This window comes from Leptodactylus fuscus, chromosome 6, assembly GCF_031893055.1.
Source record: "Leptodactylus fuscus isolate aLepFus1 chromosome 6, aLepFus1.hap2, whole genome shotgun sequence".
Taxonomy (NCBI): Eukaryota; Metazoa; Chordata; class Amphibia; order Anura; family Leptodactylidae; genus Leptodactylus; species Leptodactylus fuscus.
In genome coordinates, this window is record NC_134270.1 from 151,659,178 (window position 1) to 151,687,052 (window position 27,875).

Genomic DNA, 27,875 nt, shown 5'->3' on the forward strand with positions numbered 1-27,875 from the left:
TGGGAGAGACCTTTATGGCGACTTCTAGTGCTGTATTATTAGTAGATGGGGAAGAAGTGACCGCTATATAAGGGCCAGCCGTGCCCATAGTCCATTATTATAGAGTGTTACTACTAATATGTATGGAAAGAACATATGTGTAATACATGTTCCTGGGGGTCTATAAAAAACAATCATTTGAAAGGGCTCTGACAATGGTTATTGGGGCACTCTAATGTTCTTTATGGGGGCAGTGTAATCTCTATGGGTACCCTCTTATCTTCTTTAGGGGAGCACTCTAATCTTTATAGGGACACTAATCTTTATGGGAGCATGCTAATCTTCTTTAGGGGTACTCTAATCTTTAGGGGGCACTCTGGCACTAAGGGTACAGAAAATGATCATGTGAAAATTCTGCCCCCTCTTACAATGAGCTTTACTCTAGATTTAGTGTATTCAGGATAGATAGGGGTTAACCATTTCTTGTAATAGTGCCCCTGGTGGTTGCACCTACAGACCTGGATTCTATGCATTGTATACAGACCATTGATGCTATATATATGTATAGGGTTCCTACCCCTATAGGTATAATGCTCTCCTATATCTGCAGTGTATCCTGGCCTGTGCTTTTCGTTTTGCCCCATGTCAGTTTATGCTGTAGGCATCACCGAGGATTTCACCCTTTACATAGGGTGAAATCTGCACCTCCCCCACTGCCATGTGTTATGAATACCGCCAGAAACGCCGCACCGTTTGGTATGATTTTGGCTACTGTGGAATTGGGCAAATATTCTACTGCTTTGGCCAACTGTGGGTGTAGTAAGATGGCTGCTCTTCTCTTGAGCTACAGCCAGGACAGAAGGGAAACGTCTAACAGCTTCCTATTTTTTCCTGCAATGTTTTAGGGTAATGCAGTGGGTTTGGAGCTTTGTATCAGAAAAAAAACATGCGTGGAAAATTATCTTGTCCTGTACATCAGTATTCAAGCTCGCAAGGCTTAAGAAAGTTGCACAATATTGCACACATCTGTTTGCCACATTTTCTGTTTGTGCGGCACCTTTGCCATTTGACTGTAAGGGGGTTGCAGTATGTGCTGGGACACCGGCCCTGCCAAATTTAGGGTCCATTTATTTTGTAGATGATCCCTGAAATCAACACAGCTACAACGCCAACCTTCATAAATCTACTCCACGGCCCCAACTGATATAATATAAGGATAAACTGAGAAATTAATCGGCACAAGATTTGGGCCTAAAAGCGCCATGATGATAAAGGTGGAAATTGCTTAAAGGAGTTTCCCATCTTGGAAGGATATCCTCTATCCTGTGGTCAGGGGGTAACTTGCAGATTGTTGTGGGGCCTCCAATTATCAGGAGAATGGGAATTTTTGTCAGTTTTGTCAGCCGAGTGCTGTACTTTGGCTATTTTCCCATACCTCCCAACCGTCCCGGATTCCGCGGCACATTCACGGATTCAGTGTCCTATCCCGCGGTCCCGGTCGGCGGGAGGTATGTCCCGCTTTCAATTCATCGGCATCCGGAGGACACCGATGAGTTGTATGGATAGGCGATTAAAGCAGGAGCTGTCACAGCTCAGCCACTGCTTTAACGCTGCACTCCGGCTCCTGCATGTGTAGGCGGGATATGATGACGTGACATTGTGCCTACAACTATGTGAGTGAGACTGCGGAGAGCGCGGCAGAGGAGCGTTGGAAGGTGAGTATAAATGTTTTTTTGTGTTAAACATTGAGGGGAACATAATGTAGGGGGCCCATGAAACTGGGGGCAGATGAAGGGGGGACAGCATGACACTGGGGCAGGGATGGAGGGACATGAAACTGGGGACAGATATGGAGGGGGGATATGAAACTGTGGGCAGAGATAGGGGTCATGAAACTGGGGACAGATATGGAGGGGGGACATGAAACTGGGGGAGAGATGGAGGGGCACATATAAAGTACGGGTGACTGTAGGAGGACTATACTGTGTGGGGGCACATGAAAAATGAATGAGAATGGGCGGAGTCAGCATAAAAGTGGGCGGGGCTAAATTTGCCGCAGTGCGCTGCACGCCCTGAACATTTTGTCCCTCTTTCTGCTCTTCAAAAGTTGGGAGGTCAGAACCCTGTTATCAACAGAGAGTGTGCACTGATGTAATTAGGTCTGCACCCTGCGGCCCCTGCTGAGCTGGAGGCTGGAGTGAAGGAGGGGCTTCTACAGGCTCTAGCTCCTCACATCAGACACAATAGGTGAGCTCATATAGAGCCACCCCCAGAATCCCTCTTGCACGGCCACTGCGCAGCTACAAATGACTGCACAGGCCAGTGGCCCCCTGCAGTCAGCGATATGATTGTAAGAATGGAGGAATACAGTGAAATATTAGGCAGCACAGCGCATGGGGGGCCCCTTAAGCTGTGGGGGCACTCGGCAATTGCCCGATTTGTCCCCCCCGACGCCGGCCCTGGATGTACCCATCACCATGATATTCATGGGGCTGTGATTCTGGACTGCAAAAACTCAGGACATGTCCTAATTACTATTGGTTTTTGCTGCTCAGTCTCATTCATTGAAGCGTATGATTTGATGGAAATTATTTGTATACCATATATCTTTTTACAAACCCATACTAGTATTTATTTGGTATATTGTTTGTTCCACCTAAAAGCATCAGAAATGTTGTAATGTCCATTCTGATCCAGCAGTCTGGAGGTTTCTACATCCCATCGATTGAGAGGAGCTTTCATGCTATTCCTGGACGGTTCCAGTACTTGCCTCTGTATACATTTCCTCTTCTAGTTTTAAGGCCTTTCTAACCTCACACCCACACGGCTGATAGTCAGCAAACAGTGCTTAACACTCTCCCACAAGTGCAGGACACGCCAACGTCTACAAAGAAACAGTACAATCTTCAATCACAATATGTATATGTCTAGGAGGGGCACTAAACATCAGTATAAAGGGGGAACCAGTGCTTGGGAAGTCTAAAAACTTGAGATGTATATATATATATATACATATATATACACATATATATATATACATATATATACACATATATATATATACATATATATACACATATATATATATACATATATATATACATATATATACATATATATATACATATATATACATATATATATACATATATATACATATATATACATATATATATATATACATATATATATACATATATATACATATATATACATATACACATTATATATATATATATATACATATATACACATTATATATATATATACATATATATATACATATACATATATATATACATATTATATATTATATCTGTACTTAAAGGGACACTCCACCCAAAACTAAAGCTTCCCATGTGCCTATTATGGAATTCCTTTTGTCAGTCTTTTTACTTGTATCCATCTCCATATCAGATCAGGGCTATCACCTAGAACAGTGTGGATCAGGCTCAGATGACACGCTTCCCTACTTGAACATCCGTGTATTATCCAGAGTTTAGTTTGAGTGTTACTTTCTATGATCTGGTTCTAAAGATGTTGTATAAATGTTGCTGCTAACTGCAAAATCTGTGACTATGGTGGTGAAATAGCACAATTATAAAAATGTTCTCTTTTTTTAAGAAACCACCTTATACAAGACAGCTCTCTGTTGTATTTCCTTATACCAGGACGTTAGGCAGGTTCTCCGCTCTCTACAGAAATAGATACAGACAGCAGAAATGCCTACGTGAGAAGAATACATGAGCTCCTGCTCTTCAACATCATTCCCTTATTTCTATCTAACAATCCTCCAGTAGTTGTGAACCATGAAATTCAGTCGCTCAGGCCCTTATATAAAACCTAATGGACAGTACAAAGCTGCCCTCATGACAACCTGGTGCCTTATCTTCTAGACCCCTATGCAGCTAGACAGGTTACACATATTGTATGCCTAGCTGTGACTTTATGGTAATAGAGCAGAGGTATCAGCATATACAGTATGGAAGCACCTACAATAAATATAAGAAAATTACTTAAAGGGGCTCTATCAGCAAAATCATGCTGATAGAGCCCCACATATGCGTGAATAGCCTTTAAAAAGGCTATTCAGGCACTGCTAAAGTTATATTAAACTACCCCTCATTTTAAAATAAAACCCTAAAAAAGAATATATGTTAATCTTATCTTTCGTGCACGGGCGGTGGGCATTCAGGGTCTGACGTCATCTTCAGCCACGCCTCCTTTTCTATCCATGTCCTCGGGTCCTGTCTTCCTCCGGCACTCGCAAACTGCCATTGATAAATAATGGCGCAGGTGCATGCGCAGTAGCAGTAGTAGTAGTATCAACAGGCTACTGCGCATGCACCCGTGCCATTTTTTTTTTATCAATGGCAGTTTGCAAGTGCCGGAGGAAGATGGGACCCAAGGACATGGATGGAAAAGGAGGCGTGGCTGAAGATGCCGTCAGACCCTGAATGCCCGCCCACCGTGCACGATAGATAAGATTAACATTCTTTTTTAGGGTTTTATTTTAAAACGGGGGGGGGGGGGGGGTAGTTTAATATAACTTTAGCGGTGCCTGAATAGCCTTTTAAAGGCTATTCACGCATATGTGGGGCTCTAAGTAATTTTTTTCAATATTTATTGTAGGTGCTTCCATACTGTATATGCTGATAAAGGCTATTCACGCATATGTGGGGCTCTAAGTAATTTTTTTCAATATTTATTGTAGGTGCTTCCATACTGTATATGCTGATAAAGGCTATTCACGCATATGTGGGGCTCTATCAGCATAATTTTGCTGATAGAGCCCCTTTAAACAGGACCTTTCACCACCTGCAACTCTTTGCATTTTTCAATAGGTCCATTGATTTCAGTGCAGTTGGAATTTTTTTCTCTAGTCCCAAATGATCCTGAGCAATCAATGTTTAATGTCTCCTTCCAGATGCCCCAGTTTAAACTGGGGCAATTGGAGGAAAACAGTAAACTGGGAATAACTAGAGGGGGACATTAAACTTGGGGAAACTAGAAGGAGACATTAATGTCCCCCCACAGCTACTCCAGTTTAATGCCCCCCTCTAGTTGACCCCAGTTTACTGTCCTCCTCCAACTAATCCCTAGTTTAATGTCCCCCTTCAGTTGCTCCCAGTTGAATGTCCTTCTTCATCTGCCCCCATAGTTTAATGCCCCTTCTATCTACCCCCAAAGTTTAATGCCCCCTCATATGCCCTCCCAGTTTATTGTCCCTCTTCATATGTCCCCCCTAGTTTAATGTCCTCTTCAACTGCCAAAGTTTAACTTAATAAAATTACTGATACTCACCTCTCCTCACTCCTCTGTCTCTTCTCCTGGAGTGTACAGGGAGCTGTAGTATTAATGTGAGTAGCGTCATCACATCATAGTTACAGCTCCCAAAGCCGGAGCACACAGGGGCACAGTGGTGAGGTCAGAGCTATCTGCTCCAGTTTCACCACTGTATTCAACTCATCTGTGTCCTCTCCAGACACAGATGAGTTGAATCCAGGACATACCCCCTGCCGACCAGGACCGCGAGACATGACCTGCTGAATCTGGGACAGTTGGTAGGTATGTATATGCAGAGGTGTAACTTGAAGCTCTAATGCAAAATCTGTAATAGGGCCCATACCTACCTTGGACCATAGTGGTAAGTTTTATGCGGCAGAGGGACTTTGGGGCCCGGGATCTACTGCTGAACCCCTCATAGCCACACATTGTAAGGCAGTACACCATATGAGATGCCAAGAAAAAGTACAACGCAGAGCACCATTCAACATAATGGCGGCCCAGATAAAACACATTTCATGTGATAATATATCCTTTCCTCTATGGGAAGTTATATAGGGCAGCCTGCTATAAAGTTAATGTTTGATATGGAGAAAACAAACAAGTGAATATTTTACTTGTTTACAATGTTGAGATGTTTTTCTTTTACTTTAAAAGTTTTATTGGATTCTTAGCAGAATGTACAACATCAAAAAAAGGAACTCAGGTGTCCAATGTACCTTATCCCAGGAGTAAGGGATGTAATAACATAACAGAATAGATACTGTTAGAGTTAAGTCCTCCATCTTTGTATTTTGGCAGCCATCTTGTAATCTTTCACATATAAACTGTATAAGTATGTGTTTTTTCTCCTTAAGTCAAGGAGGGCCTTTGTTAGACTTTAAGGAATGTGATAATGAACGTTAATGCATAGGTTGCTAATCCTTATCTCTCAAGGACCTCATTTTGAGAAGATGCAGCTGACTTTGTATATCTCTTATCTCCTTTACATGATGTATGGACACATAACCAACAAAAGTATTAATCTTATGGTATCTGGGCACTCTGTCATATTTTATGGTATATGAAGGTCACTTAGAGTGTATAGACAGAATCTATGTAGCTAATTGTTAATTAAGTTGCAACATGTCATCTTATCTCTTTTGCCATGATATATACATATAGATAGTCTGGGATGTTAGCTCACACATAAGTATTTTGAATCCTTCTTTGTTTCATGGGAAAGTCCATCCCAGTTTGGAAAATTATAATGAGATGCAGATCATATCAGGCCTCAGCCAATAGCCATGTGCCAGTCTTGTCTTATATCTCCATAACCAATCGTGTTGTACCCGATTAGAATAGCCAAGCCAGCTCTTTGTCTGTAATGTATTTAAACTACCTTTTTCTTATAATAAAATCAGAACTCTTTTGATACACTACCATCTTGTGTCCTTAATCAGTTCTCCAGGCTTAAAGAAAATGGCTGCAGGCCATCTAGGCCTGTTAATTATCTAATTTGGAACTCTGCAACATACTCTTATGAGGACACTTTAATGTCCCCAACAATACCAGAGTGATACATTGTGTAAGCTGCTGATTTTTGCATGGTGGATGAGCAGCGCCACCTAGCATCATGTTGGTAAAATAACACCCTTAGATATGTGCTAAACCTGTCCGAACCATCTACCCACATCGCTCCATTTCCTCCCCTGCCTTGTTCATCTTACCCAGTTTTCCCTTTTGTTAAGAAATGCTAAAGTTTACTTGAATGACTAGTTCAGATGGCAGACTTGTCCCTGCTAATACTTGCTCGGTGGTCAGATAGCAGACTTGTCCTTACTAATACTTGCTCGGTGGTCAGATGGCAGACTTGTCCCTGCTAATACTTGCTCGGTGGTCAGATGGCAGACTTGTCCCTGCTAATACTTGCTCGGTGGTCAGATGGCAGACTTGTCCCTGCTAATACTTGCTCGGTGGTCAGATGGCAGACTTGTCCCTGCTAATACTTGCTCGGTGGTCAGATGGCAGACTTGTCCTTACTAATACTTGCTCGGTGGTCAGATGGCAGACTTGTCCCTGCTAATACTTGCTCGGTGGTCAGATGGCAGACTTGTCCTTACTAATACTTGCTCGGTGGTCAGATGGCAGACTTGTCCCTGCTAATACTTGCTCGGTGGTCAGATGGCAGACTTGTCCCTGCTAATACTTGCTCAGTGGTCAGATGGCAGACTTGTCCCTGCTAATACTTGCTCGGTGGTCAGATGGCAGACTTGTCCCTGATAATACTTGCTCGGTGGTCAGATGGCAGACTTGTCCCTGCTAATACTTGCTCAGTGGTCAGATGGCAGACTTGTCCCTGCTAATACTTGCTCGGTGGTCAGATGGCAGACTTGTCCCTGCTAATACTTGCTCGGTGGTCAGATGGCAGACTTGTCCCTGCTAATACTTGCTCGGTGGTCAGATGGCAGACTTGTCCCTGCTAATACTTGCTCGGTGGTCAGATGGCAGACTTGTCCCTGCTAATACTTGCTCAGTGTTCAGATAATAGATTATATAACCAATATGTTCATATAGATAATATTGGAGATACATCTGAAATTTTTTATTCAATTGATCATCCTTTTATGTAATTTTCGGCCAGATATGAGTCTAGTTTTCTTAGATTACTCAAAAACAAGAGCATGGCCTGCATGGTGCGGAGAAATATGTCAAATTCAACAATTGAGCCCAATACACAAGTCTCATTTCTAGGTACAAAATCACTTCAACCCAACCCATGTAAAAACCTATAAAAAGGTTGCATTATATAGTTATTGGGGCAGATTTATGAAGACTGGGTTACTAATGGCAGTCTTTCTAGCCATGGAGCTGGTGGAAGGTGTGCCCGTATATGACAAGACTCCTGATAAATGAGGCACACTCTCTTTCAAGCTGAGCGTCTAGACGGATACTTATCCATCTTGTAGCGCACGTATATATTTCCTACCACATTTATGCCAATTTTCTGGTATAAATGATGTAACAGTTTTGGTATGGAAAATATCGGATCCAAAATGGATTGACCACAAAAGGGCATACAGCTCACGCAAAAGGAGTGCAATGTTCTGAACAATAACGCATTTCGGGACTTCGATCTCTCATATAGCTCTACCTGTCCTACTGGCTCTCGGCCTCCCAACAAATTGGGGTCCCCAAGTGGACTCCACGAACGGAAACCCAAACGCAAATCTGAATTTATGTATGTGCTTGAGTTATTGACAGAAGTCTTTTGGTATAATCTACACACAAAAACAGAGTTTTTAATATTTAAAGTATTTTATTGGGAATTTCTATGAAAAATAAACAAACAAAAAAAATACCATAAAACCAATATTCGGATACTACAAAAACTCTTTGATTATTCTAGCAGTCATAATAAGTCTAGAGCCAGATCAGAGTATAAAGTGAGCCTCAAAATACACTACGCATTAATGAATGATACAATGACAGATACATAAACCAGGAAAGTGGCGATAACCATGTGGATATACATCAAGGACTACAAGAAATCGTAAGAATGGTTATAATGGTCTTCTATGGTTCATTTAACAGCAAAAAAGGCACAAAGCATAGCCAAAAAGTGAAAAGTGCAGAAAATATGGCATCAAATAACCTCTAGAAATTGGAGGGCAATAAAAAGGCACATAATAATACAAGCCCAATGCATAGCAAGCTGACGCTAGGTTCACATCTGCACTCAGGTTTCTCTACGTCCACCTAGGGGGATCAGAAAAACCAAAACCTCAAACGCTTAAAAAGCAGTTACATGTGGAAACCCGCAAATCCCATAGACCATAATGGGGTCCCGCTGAGTTTCTGCCTGACAAATGCAGTTTTCAAGCAGAAGGGGTCGGTATCCCCAAACGGAAACCGAGCGCAGGTGTGAGTCTAGCTTAAGGCATGTGATAAGGTATCATCTAACCCCATTAGAGAGCAAAGGCTTATCAAACCAGGCACCACTGATGTGTCATGAACACACAAGGAGATGTTACATGCAGTTAGATTTAGCAATATAACATTTGCAAGATTTCTATATCAAAGAGTAAAGAATGCCAGGACTGGACAGTGATCTTATCTCTATTGTGCAGACTCTCCCCTGACAGATAAGATCAGCAGACGGGTCAGGCATGGTCAGGGTCAACATGCCCAAGTGTTGTTCTCACGTAAGCTGCTGTCAAAGCGGTCTTGGAAGAGACTTATTCTGTTCTTCTCATTAATAAAACATAAAAGCATGCATGTGTATGTGGCAGTCAGAAGGAATAGCTGTTGGCATGGTGTATAAATAAAAGATCTTCATTGGAATTACATGATCAGGGTTTTCTAGGATTTTCTAGTACTTATATAAAAACTTCATTTAATGTGTACTTTCACCACCTGCACCTCCCTGATCTTTGTATAGAAGTTGTTCCTCAGTTTCAGAAGCAGTTGAAATTTTCTCTCTAGCCCCCACCATTCCTGAGCAATCATTACAGTTAGTCTCAGCACAATTATACTCTCTACTGTTAGGTGGGCAGTCTTTGGCTTAAGCAGAAAGACAGGGACCGCCCCCTGACAGCATAGAGCATAGCTAAGCAGATACTAACATCAATGATTGCTCAGGAACGGTGGGAGCTAGAGAAAAAATTCCAACTGTGCCAGAATCAGAGGAGCTGTACCTATTGAAGGATGCAAAGTGTTAAGAGTTGTTGAAAGTGTCCTCTAACTACATTCATAACTGCAATATGTGAATTAACCCTTATGTAATCTCAAACATTACATAGTTTTAGCTCATAAACCTTGTGGTCCAGTATATACATTTTATTTGGCATCATTGCAGATACTGGCAACAAAATCAGACATGGTGAGTTAGTATCTGAGGTCAATACATATATTTTAGATTTTATAAGTTGGTTATGGTCAATTATATTTGGGTCAGATAATGGGAATGCTACAAAATTTTCCTATCTGGGAAACCCTTATGTTCATATCTGAATGTACTTACTATTGTAGCCTTCTCCCATTACAGATGACACTGCCTGGAATCAGATTGGAAATGAACCTGCACGGATGAGGTTTTTGGTCTTTTCAAGTGGTGGAATGTGGACATGTCTGACCTCAATTCTATGTAGTAAATGGAGCATGAGACGCATTCGCAAAAACTGCTGCCGCAGCGGGTGTGTGTGGATGTGCTTCACAAACCGGGTCATATCTATAATGGGCCACATCTGTTACTTCAAGACTATGGCCTAGTCTAGAAATACTGAGGAAAGGATTTCTATCTATTCACTGTATCACTGTGGTTATAAACCATGAACAAGCCTCATAAGCTCTACCTCACATTGAATAGCAATAAACCCAAAAAGCCAATGCCCAAGTCATACCCGCTACCGGAAGATAAGCAAGAAGACAAGATGTCCGCAGCATCATTGATATTGATTGTCACTAGGAAAGTCCATTGATGGATTGAAGACTGTCCTGCCAAGTCAGGCGGGGAACGGAGGAGTAACAGACAATACCCTGAAGAGAGTCTCTTAATACAATGAATGGGGGAGATTCTTTAGGCTAACTTGTAGTCGTAGCAGCACCTTATAAGTCTAGGCGGTTTTTTGCTGTGGAGGATTCACAGGGGGCAATCCCAAAAGCTTGAAATAAGAGACCAGCTGTTTAGGGATCTCCGCAAGAACAGCTTGAGTTAGGGCTTCACGTGGGGCCTAAAAAGTAAAGGAGATTGTAAAAACATTCATTATTCTCAAAGTAAATAGTACAGAAATGGCATGGGCGAGGATTTCACTTATTTCATATACCCAGATTTGTTTTAGGGAGTCCATCTGGCCCAAAATGTAGAGGCCTTTAATACGATCAGATCCATAACTTCGTGGACACAATACAATTAAGCAATGCAGAGATAATCAGCTTTTTTTTTAATGGAAAATGAACCTGCAAGTGCATCTGGGGCGGAGACAGATTTACTATATGCCACACCCAATGCACTTGTAAACTGGTTTGGGTTTTACATTTCCATAAAAAGTCAATTTTCTCTGCATTACTTTATGGGTTTGGGGCCACAAAGGTTTGGTTCTATGCCTATTAAAGGCCCCTACACTGCACTACTTGTTTAGGAGTAGAGATGAGCAAACAATATTCGAATAGCACGCTCCCATAGAAATGAATTGAAGCGGCCGGCACGCAGACTTTGCCGGCAGCCGACCGCTTAACCCCCCGCATGCCGGCTACGTTCATTCATTTCTATGGGAGCGTGCTATTCAAAACTGCTGTTTCGAATAGTGTTCGCTCATCTCTATTCAGGACCTGACAAACTCCCTTTTAAAAAAAATTAAAAATCATACGTACCTCACTGATCCCAATCCATTCCCCATGGCTTATCCCTAACCAGAACCAAGAGGATCATGACCACAGCAAACTTACATTTTGGAACTGTCGGAATGGCACAAACTGGACGATGTCTCTGGCGGCCGGCTCTCCGCTGGCAGCTTTCAGGACTCCGTTGTCTCCATCAAGAAATTCCATGGCCTTGAAATCTGCACTTCCCACACCAATGATGATGATGGACATGGGGAGCTTAGAGGCCTGGACAATGGCGTTTCTGGTGTCATTAAGATCTGTGATCTCCCCATCAGTGATGATCAAGAGCACAAAGTATTGCTAGAAATACAATCAAATTATTAGCAAATTCATGACAAAACACCATTTACAACAAGTCTAACAAGTAGTTAATAGAGTATATTCCTCTTTTCTTATTCTACCATTGTGGTTTAGGTATACTCACCGATGCGGTTTTTTGTTGGGCCACTGAAGCTGCAAATCTGGTGACATGGTTAATAATGGGAGAGAAGTTTGTTGGTCCATACAGGCGGACCTGGGGCAAAGCCTGGCGGTATGCGTCCACAATGCCCTGTATACCTGGTGGTAGAAACGCATGGTACATTATTTTGTGTGTTAAATATTATAGAGGGAGTAGTTGGAGATGGTTGTGGTGACCCTACAGGTATTAGAATAAGAAACATACAAAACCTACATGTTAGGAAAGGAAATTAACCGAAAAAAGGAAAAATCTGCCAATCCCGTCCCCAAGTACCAAATTCTCTCCTATGATATTGTAGAAAAAGAAGTCTATAAAAACCATACATGCTGTCTGGGTCCTCTGAATAACCACAGTCAAAACGCATTTCCGGCACCAAAGCCAGCGATAGTATCTATCCAAGTTATCTTAGCAGACGGCTTGAGAATTCTTACCTGCACAATAAGGATTGCTGGGGTTGAAGTTTAAGGCAAACTCATGAGACACCTGTAAATGAAATCCAGATTTCAGTAACTGTATTAAGACATGAACCTCAAAACACAAGCCAAGATTTTATGGTAGGGGGCTTATTTAATAATTTGTTAAATCTACAGAAATATTATATGGAAAGAAATATTTAGTGTAATCTGCGAGAGGAAAAGTAGAGTTTCCTCTTCCTTGGTTTGTGGCTGATGTACTTTTTCGGTCAGTCTTAACTCTATGAAGGTTCTCTTAGCTCAGACAGAGTATGGCGCTTGCTCTGTAACTTGGAGAAAGCAGGACACAAGCCCGGCCTGCTCCCCCGCCCCCTTAGCCACTACCAGATTGTGCTGGCTTCATATAATAAGGGGTCCTGATATGTTATAAAATATCAGTGGTCAGCCAGGAACAACATCTGCAAGGAGTTTGTATGTTCTCCCCGTGTTTGTGTGGATTTCCTCCCATTCTACAAAGACATACTGATAGGGGGAAACAAATGTACATTGAGATCCCTACATGGGGCTCACAATCTACATAAAAAAAAAAAAAAAAAAAAATCAGGGGTCGGCATACCCCTTTAATGGAGCCATGCAGCACACCTTACAGTCCACTAAATCATTTACCTGCCAGTTTGGAGGAACTTGGGCACCAAATCCAAAAGCTGGGAACTGTTTATCCCTGTAAGCAGGAAATAGTGCAGAAGAAGTTAATATTGCACATGTAGAGACGTAAGAACGTTACACACAAAAAAAGTCACCAAGGGATAATAAATCATTTAGAACACGATGCAAAATATCATGAAAGATGGCGAAATTCACCCTGATACTTATACAAAGTCATAAATGGTTAAAATATATGAGACATAACTCAATACCAGCTAGACTAAGCCACAAACTCATTGACAAGTCCACCCCCGAAGAGCCTGTGCACAAGCCAGCAGCCAGGTCCAGCAAACCCTAACAAGTCGGTGGCAATAACAAATCCCCATGACCTACCTGTCACTTGGTATCAGGACAGATCTTTTCCTTGTCACTGGGTCACTTATGACACCAGTTTCAAGTAATTGTCATCTATTGCTACCCTGGGTACAACTGGTCAGAAAACAAAGATTACATTGGCAGCACAATTGCCACCAAAAAATAGTCTAGTGTTATACTACTGGTGACGTATCCTTAGGTTAGGCCCTGTGGGTGTAACTAAGAATGGTAGGGCCCTAAGGCAAACATTTGACATGCCGCCCCCCCCCCCCCCATTCCTGCACTATATCTTCAATGCACTTCACAGTAGTAGTTGAAGGTCTAGCAGTCCATAATGTACAATCCCACCTGATATTGGCACACACCCCTCACCCCTATACACAGTGGCGTACCTAGGAATGGCGGGGCCCCATGGCGAACTTTTGACATGCCCCCCCCCCCAACCGACACCGAAGACCTCGACCGACCCCCTCCTACACATTCCTGCGCGCTCTATTATGCCCCATAGTGGCCCCTGCACACAGTATTATCCCCCATAGTGGCCCCTGCACACAGTATTATCCCCCATAGTGGCCCCTGCACACAGTATTATGCCCCATAGTGGCCCCTGCACACAGTATTATGCTGCATAGTGGCCCCTGCACAAAGTATTATGCCCATAGTTGCCCCTGCACAAAGTATTGTGGCCCCTGCACAAAGTATTATGCCCCATAGTGGCCTTTGCACACACTTGGCCCCTGCACACACTATTATGCTCCACTGTGGACCTCTATGTATAATTATTATACAATAGGGTCTTTTCAGTTACTCCAGCAGGTAACTGCCCATTTAAAAAAAATAATAATAAAATATTCGCAGTGGTAGCCACTGCCGCCGGGCTCCCTAATGTCCCAAGCCCTGTGGCAGTCACTACCGCTGCTACCCCAGTGATTACACCCCTGGTTAGGCCATCAATAGCCGATTGATGGGGTCCAACATCCAAATAAGGGATGACTGTCATTCTTAATGGGGATGGACAGGAATTTTTAGTTTATGGCCTATCCTTGGAATAGACCATACTGTACATTTGTAATTGGGGGGAGCAGTTGGCTCCATGCTCTGCATAGTGGCCAGGAGCTGGTACTGCAGCTCAGTTTCCATTGTGATTTTACCACATTTTCTGCACATGCACATAAATCTCCAGGAGGGCCGCTCCCATAATGCTTGGTGGCATAGTCTGTAAACTTGGAAATATAGAGATTTTTTTTCTTGTGGGATTAGTTTTACTGTTTATAGTAGAATATAAATTGGTTGTAAGCAATAGGTGAGAAACTTACGTGTCATAGTCCTGGATTACGTTACCCACGCACCATATTGCGGTAAGATATTCGTTGACACCATTTGGGCTGATATAGTGCAGGGAGTCAGGTGACTTGGGATCTCCATTGGAGCCAGTAAAATCAACTCCGACCTGAAGATATAACGTATAGAATGATGAGCTAATCTCTAAAGGAATGTGGTGGTTCTACAGCTACAACTATACACCAAAAGGTGGATCTAAAAATATTTATGATCTATCCTAAAGATAAAACATTAATATCAAATTGGTGGTGGTCTGACACCAAGCACCACCAGGAAGCAGACAGCGCTGTTCTCTGTGCAGTGGCCAAACCAGGTACTGCAGCTAGAAGTCACTTAAATGTGAGCTCAGCTGCAGTGACTGAGTTCAGCCACAACACAGAACAGAGCAGTCTGCTTCCTGCTACATTCTCTGTGAATCAGAGCAACCACTTACTAATGGAGGTAACCAGTGTCAGACTCCAACACATCTGATATTGATGATTTGTCCAAAGAAAAGGTCATCACTTAAAGCCAATAAACCCCTTGAAACTCTATGACTTTTAAAACCAGCCAAGTACAGAGTGACCCCTGATACAAATGATCAGCAAGATATTCTGTTGGTAGGGACAACCCTTTAAGACTGGATTAAAAAGTGTGTGACACAGGCCTAAAGTAGTAAAGAACATGGCTGCTTTTAGAGATGAGCGAGTACTGTTCGGATGAGCTGATCCGAACAGCACGCTCCATAGAAATAAATGGATGCACCTGGTACTTCCGCTTTGACGTCGGCCGGCCGCTTAACCCCCCGCGTGCCGGCTACGTCCATTCATTTCTATGCGAGCGTGCTGTTCGGATCGGCTGATCAGTACTCGCTCATCTCTAGCTGCTTTCTATTATAAACATCTCTACCAGACATCAATGGGCTGTGACCGATAATGCAGCTCAGCTCCTTCAAGAATTGGGTGTGGTCCAGTTTTAAGAAGAAAGCAGCCATGTTTTTCTAATCCTGAATGAACCCTGAATGCTGAGTTTTTAATAAAACAACCCATGTATAAAAACTGTATATAAAATACTATTGACTAATCTGTAATATCGGCATAAAATCTCAAAGTTTTGTAACCTAACAAAGCCCCCAACACAATAGCCGATCCTATGTGTGACGCGACTTACTGTGAAGTTGATCTGGCAGCCACCCATCACATAATCCAGGAAGGAATACTCTACATTGATCTAAAAGAGGAAAAAAAATATATATACAAAAAAAAAAAATCGGTAAAAACCAGATTACATATTACCGAGATTACACGACATCTGAGCTATCCCTCACTCGATGTCTATTTCTATACACAAATAAGGACTATGGCAGTAATATAGTTTGGGCTTCATATACTTATCACCATAGGACTTGGTGCCCTGAATGTGCTGCATTGTTTGAGTTTGTCTGTTTTACAGCTTGTACCTGGTTTACTTATATCCTGCAGACTTTTTGTCTTTCGTATTGTACATACGGGCAGCGTGGCTCCCTCCATGTTGGACTTGCGCTCCTCTCATCTACCAAAGGCTATATCAACTAGAATAGAGTATATCTCTGGAACTTTTTTGCCTTGGGTTCACAATGTAGATCTGTTTGATCCGAGAAAGGCTTGTCACAGTGTAGGGTCTGTGAATGAGGTCGCCTGTGATGTGATGGGTTCTCATATTTTGATCAAATGGTGCAGCAAGAACCTCACATTTATATACATAGAGAATGACTATAGGAGTGATGCAATTTAAGCTTCATATACTGATACTTCCCCCAAAGATATACATAGTATACATGTAAGGGTCTATGCATGTCTATGGAGTTAGCAGACTGTATATATTGGAGGAGTCACTGTGTAGGCCCATGGGATGTCAGCACGCTCTTCCTTCAGCCTGCTCTCTGCTGTACCGAGGATGTCTTGAGAGCTCTGGGCTGCATGTTTGAGACCCCTGCCGCTCAGGTTATATAGGTTTATGGCTTTGTGATAGTCTAAAGCAATAATCCTTTCTATAAAATATCTGCTCTCTCACCACCTACATACTTAACAGGCGTGAAAATGAACTCACTTTGCAGGACTTGACCCGGACGACACCGGAGTTCTTATATCCCTTCTTCTTCGCCTTCTTCTGGGGATTAATACATTCAAATTCCACCTATAGAAGAGAAGGATTCCAATGACTCAGAGACAGATGATTATAGAAGAAGCCCCAATAAGCTAAATCACATCATGCATTACTGGAGTATATGGAAGTAGAAAGCCATCACCGTGAAATTAGAGTGCGCTGGATACGTGCACCATTATGTTTATAGAATAAGAGCAGCGAGCAGACTTCTCAGCGGCCCCGCAGCAGATCAGACATTATTGAGATTATTGAGGGGTTATAAGTAAGAACATTAAAGAGCTCACCGGAGAACTTCCTGCTTTTTGCAGCTCAGACAAGCTAGTCTCAAATATCCCTATTAAGTCATGAGAGCCATCGCTATCATAATCAGTACAGTGCACCTAGAGGAAGAGAGGTACGCAGTGAGAAGAGGGTATCGGGCTCACCGCTTGCTCCTGAGCTCCCAGCAGCTTGGATGTGACGCACTCGAATTCTCCTATCAGATCAGAGCTGGAGCTGTCATCATGATCGCTAACTGAGACCTGACATTGAAACACATTAGTGAGCCCAGACACACATTTCACTTTTTAATAACCTGCGGCACATTCATGTTAAAGCACGGTATTCGGTCTATGCCAATCACACGTATCAAGCCCCATTGGGACAAATGCAGAAGGCTGTATTACAAGTCTTTCTTTGGGCCATGGGACCTTTCATTACCTCCACCAACTCTTGACACCCTTCAATAGGTGCTGCTCTACCAATCCCACAGAAGTTGGATTTTTTTCCCTAGCCCCCACTGTTCCTAAGCAATCAGTGCTGTTAGTTTTGTCAGCGAAAAAGTGAGTCTTTGTGAAGTTAGACTCCATCAGGTGGGTGGTCCATGGCAGGTAGACAGGGACCACCCAGTAGAAAGCCTAATTAACAAATGGATGCTGAAACTAAAATGATTGCTCAGGAATGGTGAGGTCAGAGGAAAAATTCCTACTGTGCCAGAATCAGTGGAGCAGAGACTAGTGAAAAAAGCCAAAGAGTTGGTGATGTGGAGAGAAGTCCTCTTTAAATCCATGTAGGGGTTTGCCAGGACTTACATACAGATAAGTCATCAATATGTGATCAGTGGTGATGTGACACCCAGGACCCCCACTGGTTAGCTGGTTGAAGAGGCCACAACATTCAGGTGAGCGTTGCAGCCTCTTCATTAAATACCAAGCAGAGAATTATAGATAGTGGAGGGGCTGTGCTTGGTATTGCGGTTCAGTCTCATTCACTTGAACGTAATGTCAATGGCACAAGTAAGAAGACGCAGCGCTAATGAGTGCTGCCACCTCTTCCAACTGCTTATTGGCTGGGGACCCGGGTGTCATACCCCACCAATAACTTATTAATGACCTGTCCTAAAGAAAGGCCATCAAACGTAAGTTCTAGAAAACCCCTTTAGTATGAGGCCCCACAATGCAGAAACGCAGCTTTTTCTGTTGCAGATTTTTTTGCAGTTTTTTGAGCCAAAGCCAGGAGTGGATTGAGCTGAAGGGGAAAGTGTAAGAACTTTCTATATATTTCCCATTCCTTTTGTAGTCATGCCTAGGATTGTCTCAAAAAAACGCAGCAAAGTCTGCAACAAAAGAAGCTGTGTTTCCGCAACGTGAGGCCTCAACCTTAGGCTAAGGCCCCACTCTGCGGAAGTGCAGATTTTTTGTAGCAGATTTAGCTATATTTTATGCAAAAGCCAAGAGTGACTACAAAAGGTTTATGGCAAATATATAAGAAGTTCTTATACTTCTACCTTCTACTCAATCCACTCCTGACTTTGGTTCATAGTAAATCTGCCTCAATATCGTAAACGCTTTTCTTAAAAAATAAAAAAAATAAAAATTAAAAAATATAACTAGTTTTTCCCATTATATTTAATAAACAAAAGCTGAAATCTGCCTTTTCCTAAAATTAGCTCTCTTCTGAGAGTTTATTAGTCTTGCATGTTTTTCCAATTATGTTTCATTGCTTGAGAGTTCTGGGTCACATTTTTTGATAATTTGCCATTCTGCAGCTCTTGTGTAACACCCTCCGTCCCTCTACACAAATAACTGGGACATGCCCAGACAGTATTGGGTAACCCTGGTACTTACCTTAATAGGTTTGTTCATGTCCCCACCACATAGGCTCTGCAGAGGGACACTGAACTTCTTCCAGCAGGGATTGAGATTGTTCTTGATAACCTGGAGCAAACAGAAGAGCACTTAGGAACCACACAAGACAGCTATAACTGCCACCAAGTCCCAGCCCCTAGAGCGGGACTTACAGGGACAGCCGAGCAGTGGTGCACTACGCCATGTCCTATAGAGGAGGATGGGAGCTATGGAAAAAGCCTAGCAATTCTAGTGGTGCTTGATATAACTGTGAAGCTAAAGAAACAGCGCAAGTCGGCTGGGCTATGGGGTTTCCATAGATCCAATTCTCCACGAGAATAGCATTGCTCAGCTGCTCTTGTAAGTCCTGGCCATAAGGATCAGGATGGGAAGTAATTATTCTATCTTGGCAGCTATGTCAAGATGGGAATAACCCTTTACGGTCTATGAGAGCCCACAAATAGTAACAGAATGGTAGAAGAGGTGAGTAGACACTTTGCTGTACCTCGGATCTGTACGCCAGCTGCCAGGAACCATCGTCTCCTTGTCTGAAAAGTTCCAGGAATGGATCAGACTTGCCAAGAAAATCCTAGAGACGGTCGGCAAAGTAAGGGTTAAACAGATTACCAAAAAGTTAACAATAAAGAAGATGTGAATATAATAATGCTGTTACATGGCGTAGACGCTGCGGTTAGGCTAAGGCCGAAGAAAAAAAATGTGCATTTTACAGTGTCTGCAAAACGGATGGGATTAATTGGGGGAATAGATGTGCGGCGGACATGCTGTACCTGACAACACCATCATGGTTTTGGAAATCGTAGCTTGTCAGTTACACCTACAGTAATGCCAGTGGTTTCCCTATAGGTATAATGGAAGCAGAAAGTCCGCAGAGGAAAACTGTGCAGAATTTCTTTGAAAAGCAATGCAGGAAAAACTGTGATGTGTTGCCGCCCTGTATTTTCCCACCGCTACGTGGGGCTTTAACCTTAAGGTGACCTCACGATGGGCAAATATTCTCTTTTGGGATGCTACCCCTAGGGAATGTATGCTGCTCCCCAATAAACATATGGCTAAAAATACCTATTACATTCTCAGATCATCAAAACTTAAAAATGTGTTGTCTTCTGGATAGCGGTCATATTAACATGCAGTGTAATCTGCAGACAGCATGTTATAGAGCAGGAGGAGCTGAGCAGATTGATATATAGGTTTATGGTAATAGATTCAGTATAACTTATTAAGCCTGTGTCCATTCTTGGTTTAGGAGTCCTATGGGCGGTCCTAATTCATAATGGAAATTAACCTGCCCACACGATGGGAAGGTTACCCATTACTAAGTAAGACCGCCTACTTGTCTCCTGTGCCCGAGAGGAGAAGAAATCTTAATGAATAAGTGCCAGGTTATACTGAATCTCAATAAGCTATAAAGCAATCTAAGACACCCCTGCAGATTCACCTGCGCTTCATGATGGCAGTTTGATACAGGACAGATTATACAATATACAACATCCCTGCATGCAGTGTTCCTTCTATTTACAGCCAGGGGCTGTCACACAGATACAGCGCACACCTCATAGTGAGCTGGAATCAGTAGGACGAATACACTTACAACGCTTCTTAGTCAATAACAAACAATAGTCGGATACCTTTTTATCTAGATTCCTAGCTTCCACATCAAGATTCACAACGCGAGTGTCTTTAATTTCTTCAGCAATGATCTAGTAGAAAAGGGAAAATTCTAATTAATGCAAAAAAAAAAAAAAAAAAAAAAAAAAAAAATCAGACCTGTCACTTCCGGTGACTTTCAGACTAGGCTGCTAAGTGTACTCATAAGGAGTAGCCCATTGTTTGCTTATTGTATGGGTTTCCTTCTCTATTTGTCAGGTTTTCCCATAAAATACAACTTTATTTTCTGGCAGAATTTATGCCATTAAGAAATATTGTAATATACTTTATTAATGAATTTTGACTCCATTCTGGAAATGCTGTGCAGTAATGCACTTGGTCTATTTCAGTTAAAGTGTACAGATTTCTGCTCAGAAACACAATGGTTCCATGAGAGTCTGAGCTTTCATATGACAACCAGATCCCGGTTCTACTTGCAATGTTTCTGGAGAAATCATCTAATTTATTATCAGCTCATCTCAACTGAGTTTTCTACTAGTTATAACTGTAAAGAATACAAGTAGACCTGCAATCTCGGTGCCATCTGAAAGCTGTAATTCATTTTTCATAGTTCCTGATGTAATTGTTTAAAGTGACTCCAGTGAGACATGGTGTACAGTAAGAGGCAAGAAAAAATGGATTTTAGCTCAGGATTTCCCAGAAAGGAGCCAATTTCTTAATAAACAACATTATAAGATGTATTAACTACACAAATACAGCCAGGTATAGGACTTGCTCCATATTTTGCTTCTCTTTTCTACAGCCCATACATGCATACGTAAAAAAAAAAAACTTCGGATCGGTGTATTGGGCCACAGAAATCTATGGGTCTGTACGTTTATCTGCAGTTAGGAATAAAAAAAAATTTGGTCATGTGCATGAAGCCAGTAAGGATAAAATGATGTAGGTGACTTAAAGTGGTTGTCCCATCTCAAGGATCCTATGTATACCAATATTGTATGTAAATTAAAGACTTTTCTTATGTATATTGCTTTAGAAATGCTGCTTTGTTTGCCTGCTATGTGACCTTATACCTCCTATTGTTTACACAGTGTTGCTATAACCACGGATCTGTAGGACAAGTGATGTCACTTACTGTTCTTACCAGCCAGACAATTAGTTCAGCTAATTGCAGCTTGCTGATAGAGAGAGAGAACAGTCTCTGCTTTATGTAAACACGCAAATAACACTGAGCCCATTTTGTACAAGCATCTGTATATTATCTGATCTGCATAAGTATTGCGATACTTCTCAGGCCCATTCAGCAAGAGGAGGAGGGAAAAATACAGGAAGTGAGAAGAGACTGCAGGCAGACTACTGAAACACTGAGATGGGAAAACCCCTTTAACATCAGTGACAGATCCTCTTTAAATGGTAAGGAAAGGGTTTGTCCAAGAGGGAAAAAAATGGTGGCAAAGAGCTCACAAACCCTCACCAATCGCTCTGTCTACAAGTACTGGTTTCCCTGCTGGTCTCTACCTCCTCATCTCTCTTGACACAAAGGAAGTGCCCACTCAGCCAATGACAGACCACCCCCAATGACCTAGTCATCCAGTGACTAGCTGAGTGGGCATTTCCTGGTAGAGACCAACATAGACACCCGAAAAGAACATGTAACACCACCAGCTACATGACCCCAGGATGACAAACACCTGGACAGCTGCCAGAGAAAGCATTCAATAGCTACAATCCAGGCACATAAATTATTCAGCTCCCCATCCATTATCTGTGGTTACATTGAGTAATTCAGTTTTGCAAGGAGAAATGTCTGAACTTACAGTTATTGTTCCTTTCCCAGCAGGTTTTCCCTTCTTCAGCTCCAGCATCCCTTTCAGTTTACGATTGGAGACAACCTAAAAGCAAGTTACAAAAACATTCTAAAAGCACATTACAAAAACATTTTTGGTAACCACAATTGTATTTCTTCATATTTGAGGAAAATTTCAAGAGTGCTGAATGTGAACAACATCCAAAGGTCTATGAGCAAATATAGTGACACCACACGCAAACAAAATAAGTACAATATTAATATTCTGCTATAGTATACATGTACATAATAATCTGATTGCAAAAAATTAAAAAATAAAAACACTCACACACACCAGATTCCCAGATGGCTTATTCCAAAAGCAATTAAAGAGGGCATTAGATTTTCAGCAAAGATTATTATTAAGAGATGGCAACTTTCCAATATACACACAGAAATGGTCAGTGCTGCCAAACAATCTCAAAAAAAAAAAATTAAAAAAAATTCAGGTGCACTTTGCCGTGGGTGCAATAGAAATGGAAACAAGTTGCAACAGCACCATGAGCATTACTACAAATACCTGTATACAGTATATAATAATGCATGAAAATGAGGTTCTTGGTAACACTTTGATCAAATTATATAAGCCCATCCGCCAGCGACTTAGTAGAAGACACACTTACATTAATGCTCTTGGTGCTGGTGTAAATTTCTGTGTTCACAACTTTCTAATATACTTTCCTGAACAGATTTCTTGTTGTTTTCAAAATCTCCATCTACATAGCATATCTTACCTGACCAACGGTACACTCGAAACCACCGAGATAGTCATCATCATTCAGATCCACAGATTTGTTGTCAATGTCATAAACGCCAAACTTAATGTTCTGCACTTTCTCAAAGTAGTAGTCAATGACAGGCTTTGTGGAGAACTCCGGGCTCTGACAGTTCTTCACTCTCTCTGTTCGAGCCAACTAGAGCAAAAAGAATAATGAATATTTATTAATATTCTGCCAAGGGGATGTTACTAGATTCCTGCAGTATGTCTAGCTTGTAGGACACAATGTAAAAAGGATATATACATGTGTAGATCACAGGTGCCTGGGATATACGGTGATATATGGACAGGATAAATGATGCTAATGAATGCTAATAAGGGATTACCTTCCCTAAGTGAGTCCTCTACATCGATGATCACACGACCCACAGTGTCTTTATTCTACTTTATGATTTGTATTATTAGCTTCAAGCCCTGACACTTTGCGGTCAGCCTAGAGCAGTGGGTTAGCAACCTTTTTTGCCTGGGGTGCAGATTTTGTCAAGAAAAGCAAAGATGATGTAGTCAGTGAGACATACAATAATTCTAAGCCTCAGTTTGCATCTGAGAAAGAGTCTCTGTTGGAGACTCCGTTGTAGTGTCTGCTCATTTAAATTATAAAGAGACACCTGACGAACCCCATTATAGTCAATAGGGTCTACCAGGCTCTGTGTGTAACTGCTGTTACACCAGTCCGTCTGTCCATTGTTCTGGTCCTACGACAGACCAGAATAACGGACAGGCTAATGCGAACCTGGAGTATTGGCGTCACCTCCTATACAAAAGGCAAACAGGGAGCTAACACGGAAGAGAGCGTCCAGTGTCAGGGCGCTAACACGGAAGAGAGTGCCCAGTGCGTGGAAGCTAACACGGCAGAGATCACCCAGTGCCAGGGAGCTAGCACGGCAGAGAGTGCCCAGTGCCAGGGAGCTAAAACAGCAGAGAGCGCCCAGTGCCAGGGAGCTACCACGGCAGAGAGCACCCAGTGCCAGGTTGATGTGCCTTGATTGCTGAAGGCTGGTCTAGAGAGTCCTTTTATAACCACTAGGATGGCGGTTTCCCAGTCTCACAGACTGATCTGTCCACATCCCCTTGTACATACATAGGAGGCTCTTAACGAAAAGTGTTAAATCTATTGTACCTCTGACCATTTTCCATCGCCAATGCTTTGCAGAACTACACACAGTGGATCAGATTTGGATCCAATATCCTTATCCAAGAGATCTGAGCAAGAAATGGAGAGCTGGACTTTGGTGACACACTGAGCCATCTGTGGATAGATAAATAAAAAAATAAATAAATTAAATAAAAATAAATAATAAGACCATGGCTTAAAGGAGGACCAGAAATAACCCTCAAATCTTATAGAAGAACATCAATTATCAAAATTCTTAGAATAAAGGGACCACATAAATAAAGTACACCCCCTCAGAATTCCTTTAACCCTTCCTATAACCCCCATTCCTTTGCAAGCCTCCTTAAGTATTGTCACATTTTCCATTGTTCCCCATACCACAAGTATCTGATAGTTTATCTTTGTCAATTAAAATAAATGAAGTGACTAAAAGAAAAGAGGAATCTAAATTCCATCAATATTTGGTGTGACCTTTGCCCTTTGGAGGAGGAGTCCTGGAAGTGATGATATGGCCCCCACAGATATAGCCCTGATCTCATCATCGTCCAGTCTGTCTGGGATGACATGAAGAAACAGAAGGATTGGAGCAAGCCTACATCCACAGAAGATCTGTGCTTAGTTCTCCAAGATGGCGGGAACAACCTCACTGCAGAGTTCCTTAAAAAACGGTCTGCAAGTACCGAGAAGGACTGATGGAAGGCAAAGGACAAAGGTCGCACCGAATATTGATGGGATTTACATTTCTCTTTTCTTGATTCACTTCATTTTGTGAATACACAAAAAACTATTAACCCTTCTGTTTCTAAAAGCATTCTTACTTTACAGCATTTTTACCAACACCTGCCTCAAACCTTTGCACAGTCTGCTATACCTTACAGTATTCTATACAGTAAAGATGGCGACCGTGCAAACACATGCAAATGATGCTATGGTTCATCCCATATAAGTCTGTGAATATCTCAAAATATGCAGACAACACTCGTATGATACTGGCCATGGTATCGCTCGGACGTTGCCTGGCTCGTTCCAGCACATTCTGATGACAAGATACAAGCGACATAAGAGTGAGCTCAGCCAGTTATCTTCTCCTAGCACATTCCCCTACCATGACTCATGTTCACACAGGGAGGATTGAACTTGGCTTTTGTATTTGGTTGGTGAGAGCGGCAGAGCATTTGCAAAGGATTATGAAAAGCATTTATGAGCACAAGGAGTGGCGGGGTAACAAAGGGGATTGACAAAGAAAATCATGGCCATTGTGGCACACTTGGCCAACCTATACAGTACATCACCCCAGAGGTATACACTACTGTGCAAAAGTTTTAGGTGGGGGGAATGCTGCAAAGTACGAATGCTTTCAGAAATAGAAGGGTTAATGGGTTGTTATTATATTTTACCAATTACAAGATTAAGAGGATTGTAAATCTCATCAATATTTGGAGTGATCTTTGCCCTTTACCTTCCATCAACTCTTCTCAGTGCATTCGCAGTTTTTCAAGAAATTTGGTAGGTTTTGACAGCACTAACCAAAAAGGGTGCAAATAAATTGTGTGAGGACCAGGGGCGTAACTACCGTGGTAGCAGCAGTAGCAGCTGCCACAGGGCCCGGGCCATTAGGGGGCCCGGTGACAGCCGCTACCGCTGCGTTTTTTTTTTTTTGTTTTTTTTTTAAGTCCGTTACGGGCCCTATTCACTTGCCGATCCTGGCTGGGCCGGGATCGGCAAGTGACACCGCGGGGCCCACAGAGGCTATCATTATACTCGGGGGTCTTTGCAGACCACGAGTATAATGATCGGCGGACCGGAGAGGTAAGGTAACATAAAAAACAGTGTTACTTACCTCTCCGCGATCCTGCCAGGCCTCCGTCATTCGTGTCTGACGTCACAAGACCCAGGCCAGCTTCCCGGGTCATATGACGTCTGACGTCAAAGCTGGACAAGAGCGGCAGCCGACAGGAACAGGTAAGCAATTGTCTCTGTTCTTTTAATGGTTTTAATCCCCCGGGTCTCCGATTATTATACTCTGGGGTCTTTTCAGACCCCAGAGTATAATAAATGTTTATAGGTGTCCACAGTGGGACATATGGGGACACTATTGGGGATAATACTGTGTGCATTGGACACTATAGGGGTTAATACTGTGTGTGCAGGGGACACTATAGGGGTTAATACTGTGTGCATTGGACACTATAGGGGTTAATACTGTGTGTGCAGGGGACACTATAGGGGTTAATACTGTGTGCAGGGGACACTATAGGGGATAATACTGTGTGCATTGGACACTATAGGGGTTAATACTGTGTGCATTGGACACTATAGGGGTTAATACTGTGTGCATTGGACACTATAGGGGTTAATACTGTGTGTGCAGGGGACACTATAGGGGATAATACTGTGTGTGCAGAGGACACTAATGGACATAATACTGTGTGCAGGGCTTACTAAGGGACATAATAGAGTGCGGAGGAGGGGGTCAGTCGAGGTCTTCGGCATCGGTTTGGGGAGGGGGGGCCCCATGTCAAAAGTTAGCCACGGGGCCCCGCCATTCCTAGTTACGCCACTGGTGAGGATTCTAACCTTTAACCTTTAGCCCCTCATCATTGCCGGTGTCACGTCATAAGGGCTGCTTAGCATGAGGACCATTAAAGGGGCTCTATCATTTGGAAAAGTCATTTTTAACTAATCACACCTTTGCATAGCGTTTAGAAATGCTATTCCACACCTGCCTTTAGTATGTAGATTGCCTCAGAGGTTTCTGAATGACGCTGGGTTCACACCAGTGTTCGGTCTCCGTTCTGAGGTTTCCATCTTCTGCATGCAGAAGATGGAAACCTGTCAGACCAGGTCCGGCCATAAGCGCCGGTGAGCATTTTGAGCTCTCCGCGGCGAAACCGTTTTTTTAAACCGAACACAAAGTCCTGCATGTCCGACTGTGTCCGGTTAAAAGAAAATTGAAAAATGCCGGTAGGTTTCCGTCTCCTGCCCAGTTTTGGGCAGGAAACAGAAATCTGAAAGCTGAGACCCCAGGCGCAGATGTGAACGAGCACTAAGTCCGTTTTTATTCATATGCTAATTAGACTGGGTGCACGATGCATCGTGCACTCCTCTTTGCTATTGTTTCCTATGGGTGTATACAGCATGCTAATGATGATGATGACTCAGCTTCCTGTTTGCACACACACATAGGAGATAATAGAGAAGAGTGCTGCTGGGAACTTCCTGTGCTGGCTGGAAGCTCATTAGCATATGAATACAAACGGACTTATTCAGAAACCACTGAGGCAATCTACATACTAAAGGTAGGTGTGGAATAGACTTTGTAAAGGCTATACAAGGATGTGATTAGTTAAAAATTACTTTTCCCAGCGATAGAGCCCTTTTAAGGGGAAGACCATCTGACTAAAGATGTACCAACCACTT

The 27,875-nt window shown here is 42.5% G+C and overlaps 1 protein-coding gene across 4 annotated transcripts in view; it reads right to left on the bottom strand.

Annotated features, from left to right (window-relative positions):
• Positions 1-8,543: 8,543 nt before the first annotated feature.
• CPNE1 (copine 1) overlaps positions 8,544-27,875 on the bottom strand; it is a 340,171-nt gene continuing 320,839 nt past the window's right edge. For 3 of the 4 annotated variants that reach the window (XM_075277651.1, XM_075277649.1, XM_075277648.1), the window contains exons 2-16: positions 24,462-24,590; positions 23,298-23,477; positions 22,535-22,609; positions 20,738-20,809; positions 19,597-19,680; positions 19,092-19,181; positions 17,412-17,507; positions 16,930-17,016; positions 16,012-16,071; positions 14,838-14,971; positions 13,168-13,222; positions 12,520-12,571; positions 12,053-12,186; positions 11,692-11,928; positions 8,544-10,976 (exon numbers count right to left, since the gene is read on the bottom strand). In XM_075277651.1, coding sequence (XP_075133752.1) covers positions 10,860-10,976; positions 11,692-11,928; positions 12,053-12,186; positions 12,520-12,571; positions 13,168-13,222; positions 14,838-14,971; positions 16,012-16,071; positions 16,930-17,016; positions 17,412-17,507; positions 19,092-19,181; positions 19,597-19,680; positions 20,738-20,809; positions 22,535-22,609; positions 23,298-23,477; positions 24,462-24,590 — 1,602 coding nt within the window. In that variant the 3' untranslated portion in view covers positions 8,544-10,859. Of the gene's footprint in view, positions 10,977-11,691; positions 11,929-12,052; positions 12,187-12,519; positions 12,572-13,167; positions 13,223-14,837; positions 14,972-16,011; positions 16,072-16,929; positions 17,017-17,270; positions 17,367-17,411; positions 17,508-19,091; positions 19,182-19,596; positions 19,681-20,737; positions 20,810-22,534; positions 22,610-23,297; positions 23,478-24,461; positions 24,591-27,875 lie in introns of all 4 variants that reach the window. The other variant, XM_075277652.1, reaches the window with a different exon arrangement.